The sequence below is a fragment of the Alexandromys fortis genome, unplaced genomic scaffold (genome assembly GCF_014885135.2).
Source record: "Alexandromys fortis isolate MF-2015 unplaced genomic scaffold, M_Fortis_MF-2015_v1.1 scaffold_173, whole genome shotgun sequence".
NCBI classification, from domain to species: Eukaryota; Metazoa; Chordata; class Mammalia; order Rodentia; family Cricetidae; genus Alexandromys; species Alexandromys fortis.
The window spans coordinates 2,858,674-2,871,432 of NW_026068051.1; the positions used below are offsets into that span (position 1 = coordinate 2,858,674).

At 51.3% G+C, this 12,759-nt stretch overlaps 2 protein-coding genes across 2 annotated transcripts in view; both read left to right on the forward strand.

Moving 5' to 3' along the window:
• Positions 1–550: 550 nt before the first annotated feature.
• Lhx1 (LIM homeobox 1) lies at positions 551–7,028 on the forward strand. Its single transcript, XM_050119566.1, has 5 exons — positions 551–2,030; positions 3,654–3,880; positions 3,967–4,244; positions 5,470–5,635; positions 5,966–7,028. The coding sequence occupies exons 1-5, from the start codon at positions 1,861–1,863 to the stop codon at positions 6,343–6,345; spliced, it is 1,221 nt and encodes a 406-aa protein (XP_049975523.1). The 5' UTR covers positions 551–1,860; the 3' UTR covers positions 6,346–7,028.
• A 5,455-nt stretch (positions 7,029–12,483) lies between these two features.
• The window catches only part of Aatf (apoptosis antagonizing transcription factor), a 108,188-nt gene continuing 107,912 nt past the window's right edge, over positions 12,484–12,759 (forward strand). The window contains exon 1 of the mRNA XM_050119563.1: positions 12,484–12,722. Coding sequence (XP_049975520.1) covers positions 12,632–12,722 — 91 coding nt within the window. The 5' untranslated portion in view covers positions 12,484–12,631. The remainder of the gene's footprint in view (positions 12,723–12,759) is intronic.

A 12,759-nucleotide genomic window follows, 5' to 3' on the forward strand; every position in this document is an offset into this window, starting at 1 on the left:
CTCCAAAGACTCGAACTGTGCCGGGGGCAATTTCCAGGCCAAAAGAGCACGAAGAGGAGGGATGTTGACACCTACTGAATTGCAGAGCCAGTGTACCGGGACCTCCCAAGCTACAAGACCCAGTTACACTCTAATCCCAACCAGGCTTTCTCTGCCCCCACCCCCACTCCCGTATGATTGCCTTTACCCTCCCACGGAACTCTGGCCTCCTCCGCACCTTCTTTCATTCCCTGACACTGAAACCGACGCCTTACCAAACCTGGAAGGGGCCAGGACATCTCGCTGCCATCGCCGGTACCGCGCGGGGCTACCGCCACTGATCCTCTAAACGCGGTCTTCCCGCACTCTCCCCGGCCGGGGGGGAAAATGCAGAATGGTTTACAGAGGGACCGCGAGGCGCTGATTGGTCGCAGTTCGCCGTGACGTCGGCGGGCGCTGCATTAAGGCGAGGGGGCTTCCAGGGCTCAGCCAACAGCCAGGAACAGTGACCGAGCCGCTGGAGCTGGGAAGAGACGCGCCGAAGACTGGGCCAGAAGACCAGAGACCTAGGGACGCGCGCTGGGAGAGAGCCAACAAGAAACCCGCGGACCGGACAGCGACACCGGCGAGCCGCACCGAACTGTTCCAGCCGCTGGCCTTCCGTAGCCGCTGCACCAGGACATTACTCTAAAGCTCTCCAAGACGCCCCCTCCCCTTGGCTCCTCCCTTTGAACCAGAAAAAGAAAAAGAGAGGAAAAAAGAAAGGAAGGATACTAGAAAGGAAAGCCAGATTTGCCACCACAACAAAAGGGGGGGGGAGGGAAAAAAAAATCGAGACTGTGGGGTTGAAACGCAAGCCGCGGGAGCGTGGGCCGAGCGATGCGGGGCTGCGCGCCCAAGCGGCCGCGAGTTGTGACTGAAGCCAGGATGCACGGCCAGGCACGGTGAAGAGCCAGATCACATTGCCTTCCCGAAGGAGTCCAGGCGCAGGGAGGGCCGCTGCGAGGACACGGAAGGCCGCCTGGCAGGCCAACGGCCGAGGTGACAGGGCTGGGGCGGTGGGGAGCGAGCGAGTGCGCCCGGCTGCGTCCGCCCGAAGTTGTCCCTTTTCGTTTTTGACTGGCAAAAACACTCTCCAAAGGGGGGTGGGGACCTAAGCACCAACTACAATCAACAAATCTACCCAACCTGCCCTCTCTCCCTTCCCTTGGCCTGCCCTCGACCCCTTCCCAGGCCCAGCGCGGTCGCCCAGACTGTCCCGACTCTCTGCAAGAAGCCGGCAACGTAGGATCCAAAGCGTTCTACTCCTGTGTTCTTTTCTTTCCGTGTTTTTTTTTTTAAAGGGAACAACCCGGTGGTGGGCGGTCTGGCACGCACACACAACCGGTGGTGGGCGGTCCGGCACGCACACACAACCTGCCTTCATACTTGGACAAAAGCTGATGCACTTTGACTTCTGACAGCTCTACCTCAAGCCGGAGAGAACCCAGCGTCGCTTTCTTGAATCCCGAGCTCTTGCCGTCTTTCTTTTAACCGGTTTCAATTTTATTTATTTCTGTCCCGCCCCCTTTCTCGGTGACCTTCACTCCTCCGGCTTTGGGCAGAAGAGCCGCTTTCTTGTCCGCTGGAGACTGATTTTCCTCGCCTGGTGAGCTGAGGTGGCGCCGCTCCAGCCCCGCGGCCCTGGGATTCCCGGGCTGCCCCCTACCAGCCTGGTCTCTCCCCTTTTGATTTGCTGGTGCGGTTTTTTTGCTTGCCCGACTTGAGCGGGTTTTTTCTTTTTGGAGGCGCTGGGAAGCTCAGGCTGGTTGTCTTCAGGAGTCATCTCCTCGATTCTATTTGCCCCATCGATCGGAGCCTCACCGGACCAAACCAAAGACCATGGTGCACTGTGCGGGCTGCAAAAGGCCCATCCTGGACCGTTTCCTCTTGAACGTGCTGGACAGGGCCTGGCACGTCAAGTGCGTCCAGTGCTGTGAATGTAAATGCAACCTGACCGAGAAGTGCTTCTCCCGGGAAGGCAAGCTCTACTGTAAAAACGACTTCTTCCGGTGAGTACTTTCCTCCCGCGCCTCTGCTGCTCCCTCCCCACGGGCCCTTCCAGGCCGGCTTCGGATCAGAGGTCAGCGTGGCCGCATTAAGAGCTGCCTTTTCTCTCGGGCAGCCAAGTCCCTCTGGCTTCTACCTCTTAGGAAGTTGGGATGCCGAGATATCTGTCCTACTTGGTACTGGGAAGTGTGGTCCGTGTTTGGCCGCAGGTGCCTAGAAAAGAAAAGGTCTGAGCCGACTTCAGCTCAAAAGCCCCTCCAACATCATTGGAGAGGTACAGCAGCCTCGGGGTTGCAGCTCCCGCTCGCCTTTCCCGAACCGAAGCTCTCCTGCAACCAACCGCCTTTTCCGGGCCTCCTTCAAGTTGAGCTCAGAAGCTCCGGCTTTATTCCAGCCACTGACTTTTCCTTCTCTGAGAGGTCTTTTCCAAACTAGAGTCTCGGTGGTCGGGGTGGAAAAAAGCCGCAATAAAGAGCCCGCCCTTGAGGCCAATCCTGTATGCCTGGGGTCTCCCTAAACATTGATTGGCCTATAAGCGTAAGACCTGGGAGAACGGTACCGTGCTGGCCTTGGCCCAGTGCCCAGCGCCGGCTCCTCTTCGCGGCCTTTCCAGTCGATTCCCCATCAGGAAGGCCACCTTCTGGCGAACACGCGGCTCGTTAGAGCCGGGAAAAATTCTCCTCTGTTTACCATTTTGCTTGTATTTTCTTAAACTGATTATTTGCCACAATCAAAGCTGAATTGGGAAGAATGACCTCAAATGTATATTGTATTTTCCACTGGTTTGAAATCCCACACTTTATTCCGCTATTTTGGTTTGTTTTGAGAGGACTGATCAAATCTGGGAAAGAGTTTGAAGCCACCGGGCCTCCTTAGCCCGAAGGACCAGGAAGCGCAGTCCCCAGTGACTCCTGTTTGTAGAGGACCTGTGAAGCTAAGGGAGGTGCGAGCTGCTTTTGCGGAAAGGCTGAGCTTTGGGGCTTCGGCAGACTGCTCGGGTTTTTACTCTACAAGGGCTGGATCCGTGCCGGAGAAGCGCTAGCCCCACCGGCTTGCGGGGCTCTCAGAGCCTGACTAGCGGCTAAGCTCAGCGGGACTCCTGAAGCCCGCTCAACCTGGCCGCGACTCCCGCTAGCGCCAATCTGCCAGGCTTTTGCGCACGAACGTGGCAACTGCCCAGCTCTCTCAGAGTCAGTGTTTGTTTACTCGGGGCGGGATCAGACTTTGCCAACCCGTACCTGTGCTTAGGTCTTTTTGTGGTGAAAGCAAGGCAAAGCTAGCAGTATAGAGCGGGACCTTTCTGCGGAGCTCTTACCTCGAATTTGACTTCTCTGAATCTAATCGGAAAATGTGTGCTCGGTTTCCCTTCTGCCCTTGTAGCCACTTGGAAAACTTTTCTCAGGACACTTTTTTCCCCTGGGGCATGAGGTTCGAGGTTAGGGGCAGCTTGGGCCGTTAACACTGACCGATGTTTTCCCTCCCTTTTCCCTGATGTCCCGCGATCTCTCCTGCCTCCTCTTATGTTTAATAAATTTTTATATTCATTCTCTCTCCTTCTTCCTCTGGCGACTTTTATTTCACCCTGTCTGCTATACTTCTCTCTCATCTCCGCGCACCCTACGCAGATGTTTCGGTACCAAATGCGCGGGGTGTGCGCAGGGCATATCTCCAAGCGATCTGGTGCGGAGAGCGCGAAGCAAAGTCTTTCACCTCAACTGCTTCACGTGCATGATGTGTAACAAGCAGCTTTCCACCGGCGAGGAGCTCTACATCATCGACGAGAACAAGTTCGTTTGTAAAGAGGATTACCTGAGTAACAGCAGTGTCGCCAAAGAGAACAGCCTCCACTCTGGTGAGACCAGGATTCCCAACTGGCTAGAGGGTGGGTATGGGGAGGAAAGAAAGAACCCTGCTCATCACTCCTTTTTCTCTTCCCAGCCACCACAGGCAGTGACCCTAGTTTATCTCCGGATTCCCAAGACCCATCGCAGGACGATGCCAAGGACTCGGAAAGTGCCAACGTGTCAGACAAGGAAGGTGGGAGCAATGAAAATGATGACCAGAACCTAGGTGCCAAGCGCAGAGGACCCCGAACCACGATCAAAGCCAAGCAGTTGGAGACGTTGAAGGCAGCCTTTGCAGCTACACCCAAGCCCACACGCCATATCCGTGAGCAACTGGCCCAGGAGACTGGCCTCAACATGCGGGTCATCCAGGTCAGAACCCTGGTTGTCCACTCTGTTCCCCAAAGGCTCACATGGCCACTAAGGGAACCTAGGCTGAGCCTGGGAAAGCCCAGAGTTTTGGGGGTAGGAAAAGAAGTGAGTGGGACTAGGAAAAGGCTGTCCTGATACATTGGAATATGGGAAAAAAGCCCCACAGAGGTGACAGTGGCTAATGGGACGGGAGTGACTCAAGAGCGCGCCATAAAGCTGGAGGAAAACACAATGTCCAACAGCACAGTGGCAACAGCTAAAGTGCATCTTTCTGTACACAGCTTGTCCCTTTCTCGCCCTTGTTAAGGAGCAGAGAGGTGGCTGTGGGGTCCAGAGTCATTCAGTTCCTCCCGGTTCTGTACAATAAGCTCTCCCTCTATTTCCCCAACCCCAAATTTGTGCGTTTTGAGCCCCAGTTAGAAAACCGCCAGAGCGGAGGCTTGTCCTCCCCAAGGAGGTGGTGTGCCCAGGATTGAAGGAGAGATAGTTTGGTGGGAAGCCGGCTCTGCCTAGATGCAGCCTGATGTAGGATGGGGAGGCTAAGCCTTCTACAGATAGCTGGGCCACTGTGTTGGGAAGATGCTAAACTAGAGTGTGTCGGATACCAGGAGTCTGGCCCTGCCTGTACTGTGTGTCTAAGTGCCTAGAGGCCAGGTGAGGGTGTGGGTGGATGCGCCTGTCCAAGTGTTAGAAGGGCAGCCTCTGGGAGGTTGTGTGAACCTGTGCTCATGAATATGGGTTTGTGTGCCTGTCACTATTGGAGAGAGGCTATGTCTAAGTATGTTTGGCATGTCGAGATTTTGTGTGGGTGTAAAAAGGAGATTGTGGGTTTTGGTGTCACTACTCTTGGGAAACAATCAGCAGAAAGCTTTCTGTATCTCTGTCACTACATGATATGGGGGTAGGGACCAATAAGAGACCCTGAAAGGGAAGCTGTGTATATGACACTATTTTGAAGCGGTCCAGTGTCTATGATCCCTAAGATAATATAATGCTAAGCGTGTGATTGCTGGATATAGTGGGACTACAAAATCAGACAAGGCAGTAGTCTGCTCAGCTCCCTTCTTGGGAATCCTGCACACCTACCCTTGGCCTGGTACTATTCATTCAGAGACCACCACCGCCACACATAGTGGCAGTGGAGGAATGAGTGACTGGGCCCCCGATGCACACCCGGCTGGCCAGTGGGGTCTCCGTGGTCTCATCCTGTGCCTGTGTACTTCAGGTCTGGTTCCAGAATCGACGTTCCAAGGAGCGGAGGATGAAGCAGCTGAGCGCGCTGGGCGCGCGGCGCCACGCCTTTTTCCGCAGTCCCCGCCGGATGCGGCCGCTGGTGGACCGCCTGGAGCCCGGCGAGCTCATCCCCAACGGCCCCTTCTCCTTTTACGGAGGTGAGTGTGGCCGAGCGGCAAGGCGGGCCTAGGCTGAGCCGGCTTCGCTGGAAGCGGGTGGCAGCGCAGGAAGTACCGCTTGCTTTCTGTTGGGGGTAGGGGCAAAGACCCGGAGCAAGTTAGGGGAGGTTGCTGAAGTCCCAGCTCCGGTAAGAAAAGGGTCCCAGGAAGGGAGAAGCTCTGAGTTTTCCAAGTCTCCTCTCCTGCTCTGGTGCCTCTCGAACAGCCAGTTCCCCGAGCTGCCCTGAGATGCCCGCTGCCAGGTCTTTCCTGCCCTGTGGTCTCACAAGACCCAGGGTTGTGCTCTGACACCTCCTTTCTGGTCGGCAGATTACCAGAGCGAGTACTATGGTCCCGGGGGCAACTATGACTTCTTCCCGCAAGGACCGCCGTCCTCGCAGGCCCAGACGCCAGTGGACCTACCCTTTGTGCCATCATCTGGGCCTTCGGGGACGCCGCTGGGAGGTCTAGACCACCCGCTGCCTGGCCACCACCCTTCCAGCGAGGCACAGCGATTCACCGACATCTTGGCACATCCCCCAGGGGACTCGCCCAGTCCTGAGCCCAGCCTGCCCGGGCCTCTCCACTCCATGTCAGCGGAGGTCTTCGGACCCAGTCCACCCTTCTCATCTCTGTCCGTCAATGGCGGGGCCAGCTACGGGAACCACCTGTCCCATCCTCCTGAAATGAACGAGGCAGCCGTGTGGTAGCGGGACCTCGCATGGGCCACGGGATCTCGTGGTTGTACAGAGTCTACAGAGACGAACTTTTATTTAAGAAAAAAAAAAAAAAAAAAAAAAACATAAAAAGCAAGCCTCCTGCTCCTCTTCCTCCAGCCTCGGGGACCATTCTCAGTATTGGGGAGACTGGAAGGCAAAGGGGGTCCAAAATAGGATCCAAATCCGCCTCACGGTAGAGCTGGGATATCCACACACTGGCTGGCAAAACGCAGAACTGGGGCTCCTGAAGGAGAATTCTCAGCTATCCTCAACCTTCAACCTGAGTCTGGATCCGTGGACAGACTCCACCGGCAGCGGCTCCTCTGGCTAGCTGGAAGACGACTTTGACAGCGGCAGCCTAGAACAGTCCTGGCCAATGCCAGGAGCCTGGGGAGGGAAACCTAGAGGCCCGCTCAGCCGGGTGAGGGAGGAAAAGCTGTCGGGGCTTTCCAGTCAAGAGGGTCCTAGTTCTGGGAGATCTTAGTGTTGTCTCAAAGTTCAGCGACGACAACAAACTCTTAATAGCTTCAGAAACACCGACCTGCTGTGCATCAGGTGGGACTATATATATTTTTTTGTCTATCCGGGTTTTCGATTTTTGTTTTTGCCAAAATTTCAAAATTTTAATGTAAAGCTCTCAATTCTTCTACCTTCACAAATCTCTCTCAATCTCTCTCTCTCTCTCTCTCTCTCTCTCTCTCTCTCTCTCTCTCTATCTCTCTCTCACTCTAACTCTCTCCCTCTCTCCCCCTCTCTCTCCACACACAACACACACACACACAACACACACAACACACACACACACCCGTCTCTCCACAGGATGGTCTCCAGCCACACCTCTCAGTAAAATGACTTGAACATCACCTCTACAAAAAAAGTACTCTACCTTCACACGAAAGTTTAAAAAAAAAAAGAGACTATTGAACTAAAAAACAGTCAACTGTTTACGTATAATGTTAAATTCAGGAGTTCAGTGTTTTACTAATATATCCTGTTTTGAAACCTCTTGTTCAAAAACAAAATGTTTTGAGCAATCAACCAAAATTGTTCCTTTTCTTTTCCTGTAGATGTTCAGACAGATTTGCAGGGCTTGCGGCTCACTGTGCTAGTATGTAAAAAGGTGTTGTTTACACGAGGCAAAGGAAAAACATGATATCCAGACAGTTGCCAAATAGAATAAATTATAGCACAAATACTGTAATGGTGCCTGGCACCAGCAACTTGAGAAAGTGTTAAAAAAAAAGTGTTACAAGGTTTAAAAAACATCTTTGCTAATTTTTAGTCCTGTTGAACATTCATGAAATTGTTAATATGACTTATATAGACCCACACAGGTTTTATTTTTGTGTCTTTAAAATAAAAGTCCAAAATATTTAAATTTTATGGTCAAATATGCAGTCAGCAGCTGCTACTTGTTCCTTTATATATTAAATTTCTCATATGTCTTTTATTGTTCTATAAACCTAAGCTTGTGTGACCTCCAGTGCATATTAGACCATTCACTGTATGAAAGAAAACATGTTGAATAAATTTGTGAGTTTTTAATAAAAATAGAAAACCTGATGTTTAGATAATTGGTGTGGTATCCCATGTTTTCAGCGATTGGAGGGAAGTCCCAAGAGCGTGCTGAGCGGACCCTCAGAAGTCAGTAGGGAGGGAGACAAGACTGGGGTGATGCTTTCACCTTGGCTCTGGCTGAAACCCTTCACCAAGCTCTCTTCTTTGCCTCTTGCTGTTATTAAATGCAGATTTGCATTCTGTGGGCTTAACTGATACAGTTAAAGAGATTTGCTGATAAGTTAATACAAAATTGGAAATGGAAATCAAATCCACAGCTAAAGAGAGCGAATGATGCGGGTCTGTGATTAGGTGAGAGAGCCTGCACCCCCTTCTCCTCCCTGCACTTGCAAAGCCAGGCTTGGGAATGTCACATACCTGTTAATAGATAGTTAGACCTGGTCTTTTTCAGCTTCAATTCATTTTCCATGGATAATCCTGTTTTCTAATTTGGTGAGTTGAAAGATAACCTAATGTGAATATAAAGTATAACTAGAAATACTTTAATCCCTTTCACAGAACTGATACGGAATTGTTATTGGGTGGTATTTACTACATTTGAAGTTTTCCAGAAGGAAAACTATTTTGTCTGGCATAGGATACGTATTAAGTTTCTGCAGAAGATGAACAAAAATAACTAATATAGAAATCAAATTGCAACTGGGAGTTAATTTGCCAATAGATATAGGGTCTTGAGAATAGTTCAATCCCATCCAAACCTTTCATAGAAATGGAAGAAATGTGAATGTTTCTCCTATGAAATACTAATGTGTAGGTGTATGAGAGTTTTATTATCAGGGTCCCAGGGTTTCTTTATCATATTGCCTAGATTTCAGTCTGGATCATATCTTATTTTTTTTAAATCATTTTTACATTAAATTGTATGCAATTTCCAGTACCGTTTTCTTATTTTGTAAGACAGAGCCAAGTTTATCTTTCCTGCAGAGAAGGCTTTAGAGTAAGCAATATTTCATTGCACCCCTTCGATGGCTTATCTAACTAATAACTATCAGGGAGAAATCTGGCTGTCTTCTTTCAGAAATAAAAATTTATGAAATACAAGGGAGACTTTGGAAACTCCTAGCCGCTGCATACAGCACATTTTCTTCATATGCAATCACTGGGTCTGCGTGTTTTCCCCGTTTAGCATTTATATGCATTAAACCACAGCTAACATTCATTATAGCCACCACCCTAGAACCCTCCCCCTTAAAACCATTCATTGAACTGAACGTATGCTCATCAGGAAGTGGCATTTTCCTATCAAGGGTACTAAATTATTTAGCAGCTTTATTGCGCTATCGGAGTATGTGATAAGAAATGCTTTAAGAGTTGGGCAGGTGGCATAGATTCAGTTCTTGTGACTCCGTGCCAGTGGCGCAGTCTTTTCCCTTGGTGGGTCTTTGTGAGACCCTGCGAAGACGGGAACAAGTGGTGATGCTCAGCGGTCTAATCTGGAACCGAGGGCTGGAGGAGGAAGAGAACCGGTAGTGGCTGGGTTGCATTTACAAATGCTGCCCACCTCTGGCCCAAGGGCGCAGGGAACCATTCCTGGAGAGACTGCCAGGAAGGAGGGAAATGCCCTTTGGTCCCCTATCACCCCTTCCTATCTGAGAGCGAAGCCTCCTCACAGCTAAATTTGGCAAGCCCTTTTCTTCCTCAAGCCAGCTTAAAGCCCCTACTACTGCGCTTCCAGGGACCTGTAATTAGGGTTCCAGTCTCAGGGGGCTGCCATCTAAGCTGAGGAGGGACTTAAAGCTCCCCTACTCAACTTCTCCTGATGCAAGGGCAGGCAAGAAGGCAGGTGAATTAGTGGAGAACCGGGACAGGCCCTTCCAGGGGTCTGGAACCCAAGGCTGATGTTGTTTAGGAAGACAGGTCAGAATCTGGTTTCTGGAAACTTGAACCTGGCGGGTTTTGACCATCAGAGCGATGGTTAATTTAGTTACTCTGCCTATGGGTGGCTATTCCTGCCACTCTGCAGCCCAGCCAGAGGGACTTGAATCCTAAACCCCTTCTGTCTTTTTCCAGAGGACAGATTGCTCACCTTTATGTTCCTCTCAGCTCAGCCCATCTGCTCTCCATCCGTTGGCATTTCTTTAGGAAGCTGTACTGCCCTTTACTGGCCCCTCCCACAACCCACCCTCCATCTCCAATCCTGCTCTACCCTAGTCTGAAGCCCTTCCGCTACTTCTCAAGAAACCAGAATGCAACCAGGGAAGGGGCCCCAGAACATTTGGGTGGTCTTTCCCTTGCCCTATGCCTCAACTTCACTTAGTTGCACCTTAAACTCTACCATTCTTTCTCCTTCACTCCTCTCCAGGAAGAAGATTCCTGGGGTAGAAAAGCAGGGGAAGCAGTTTTGTGGAGCTTAGGGTATGTATGGCAAGAGTCAAGAGCTCTTGACTCCTTCCTAAAAATGTCCCAGGTTAGGGACAGCCAAGACAGGAGAGGGAGAGCTGGTAAAAGGCCTATGGCACCTTATGATCCTGTTTGCTCAATTCAACTGGCCACAAATAGGCCAGCAGTGTCCTGTATGCATAACAATTTCAAGATGGCCTCTGTCCTGCTTCCCTTTCCACCTAACCCTTCCCTCTTTACCTTTAAGGGCAGGTTCTTAGTGCCTGAAATAGCAAGGGAAGAGGATGGGGGATGTAATTTACTAAACGTGGGGTGGGAGAACACTTCTGTTCCTTATGCCCAAGGCAGTGGCAACTTGTAGAGGACAGAGGAGCACATTTTTGCTATGAAGGCTCTGATATAGGCACATGCCAGAAATCACAGAGGGCACACTTAAAAACAAGCAAGCCCTCTAACTACTCAGTAATACAAAGATTTTCTTTGCCTGGGTCTTTGTCTGGTCTGACATTCTTTGCCCTCCATGTCTGAAAGACTTGAAGACAGTCTCTGTTTCTCTTTTGTAGCCCTGGTCTTCTTCACTCAAGAGCCACGTAGGAAGGAGGCATGGGAGGAGCTACACTAAAGGAGAAGTCTCTTCTAGCCGGAATCTGAGGGTCTCTGCAGACTCTGAGTCAGGGACTGTCTTCCTGTGGCTTCCACTGGAGAGCTACCAGATACCATACCTATATTGATCTGCTTTGGGATCCTATTGGCCTGGAGCATACTTACAAAATGGTACTGAGCTGGGGATCTAGAAATGAAAGAGTTCCTACTTAGCATGCACAAAACTCTGGGTTCAGTCCCTAGCACTGAATAAACGGGGTGTAGTGGCCCAGGCCTACAATCTCCTTTGATTAAGGAATTCAAGGCCATCTTCAGCTACTTAGCCTGTTGGAGGCCCGCTTGGGCTAGAGACTCTGTATTCATGGGCAAACAGGAACGAGGTACAGTCACAGTGTACTACTGTGTATTACTCATGGCTTTTTTTTTTTCTTTTGAGACAGAGTTTCTCTGTGTAGTCTTGGCTGTCCTGAAGCTTGCTCCGTAGATCAGGTTGGCCTCAAACTCAGAGATCTGCCTGCCTCCACTTCCCTTCTGAGCCGAGTGCTGGGATTAAAAGCCTCACTACCACCACGCCTACTCATGTCTTTTTTATTGAATGGCAGCTTTTCTGTTTACAGAAGATCTTAAAGTCTTCACGGAAGACCTCCAACATATCAGCATAGGACGCTTTCTGCTCAAATTTGTCATTCCTCATTGCAGTTCTTGTTTCCTGCCCAGAAGGCTGGTCACTGTGTGGAGACTCATCCTGTATTTCATCTAGCAGGGCCTGCCACGCAGTGGGCAGTCAAGGAAGGCTCTATGAAGGGAAGAGAATATAAAGTGATTGCGTATCTTCATGTGTCTGGGTGCAATTAAATTTTATCTCATTAAGGTCTGTATGTTTTGAGTCTAAGCATCTAATGTTAGAACCAAGTGAAGGGTCTCTCGTCTGCATTTATTTGTTCTTCAGTTTCCGGGTCTGAGTCACTCCATCTTAGAACAGTAAAGCTATTAATATTGAGGAACGTGTAGTAGAGGAATTCTAACCGCCTGTCTCTTTTTGCCTGCCTAGGAAAGGGGGTACAAGATGCTACAGAAACGGTCTTGATTTGTGGTACAACCATCGCGATCCCTAATTATTCCTAAATAAAGATCGCACTTGGCCGCACATTTACACACACAGGCCTCTCAGATCCTGGCTCCTCAGAGTTGGAAGATGTGTGCCTGGCTCCTCCACACTGTGGAAAACCCTGTTTGGAATCCCTGTCTGTGCTTGCTCGAGTACCTGAGGTTCGAGAGGCTTATCCTTTACTCCTTTCACAAATCAGCCAGCCTTCATGAGCCACGAGTACTTTACGCGCTTCATTCCTAAACCAACCTCGCACAAAGCTCGAGGCATTATTTTGTGCTTAGGGGTCCCTGGAAGCTCGAAACGCTATCAACGGTCCTCGCCAGAGGCGGTCACGTGCCCCTGCGCGCTCCCGCGCCTCGCGCCGCGCGGGCCTGGTCTCCGGCGCACGCGCGTTAGGCCGGCTGCGCTCCCTCCCAGGTTTCGCGGGCCTGCGTCTCCAGCCTAGCAACGCCTGTGGTGACGCGAAGCCCCGCCCCTCCGGCGCGCGCCTCCCGGAAGTTGCCTATCCGGGAGCTGAGCGCCGGCCCCGAAGGTTTCTGCTTGTCGTGTGGAGTAGTGTCCGGCGGGAGCCCCCGGGCTGGAACGTCGGGCCGGGGCTCGGGGCTGCACGTTCACCAGCGCAGCGACGACTGTGACCTGGTGACCATGGCGGGGTCGCAGCCCTTGGCTCTGCAGCTGGAACAGTTGTTGAATCCGAGACCGCGTGAGGCGGATCCTGAGGCCGACCCGGAGGAGGGTGAGGCCTGACTGGGGCCGACCACGTGCGGAGCTGT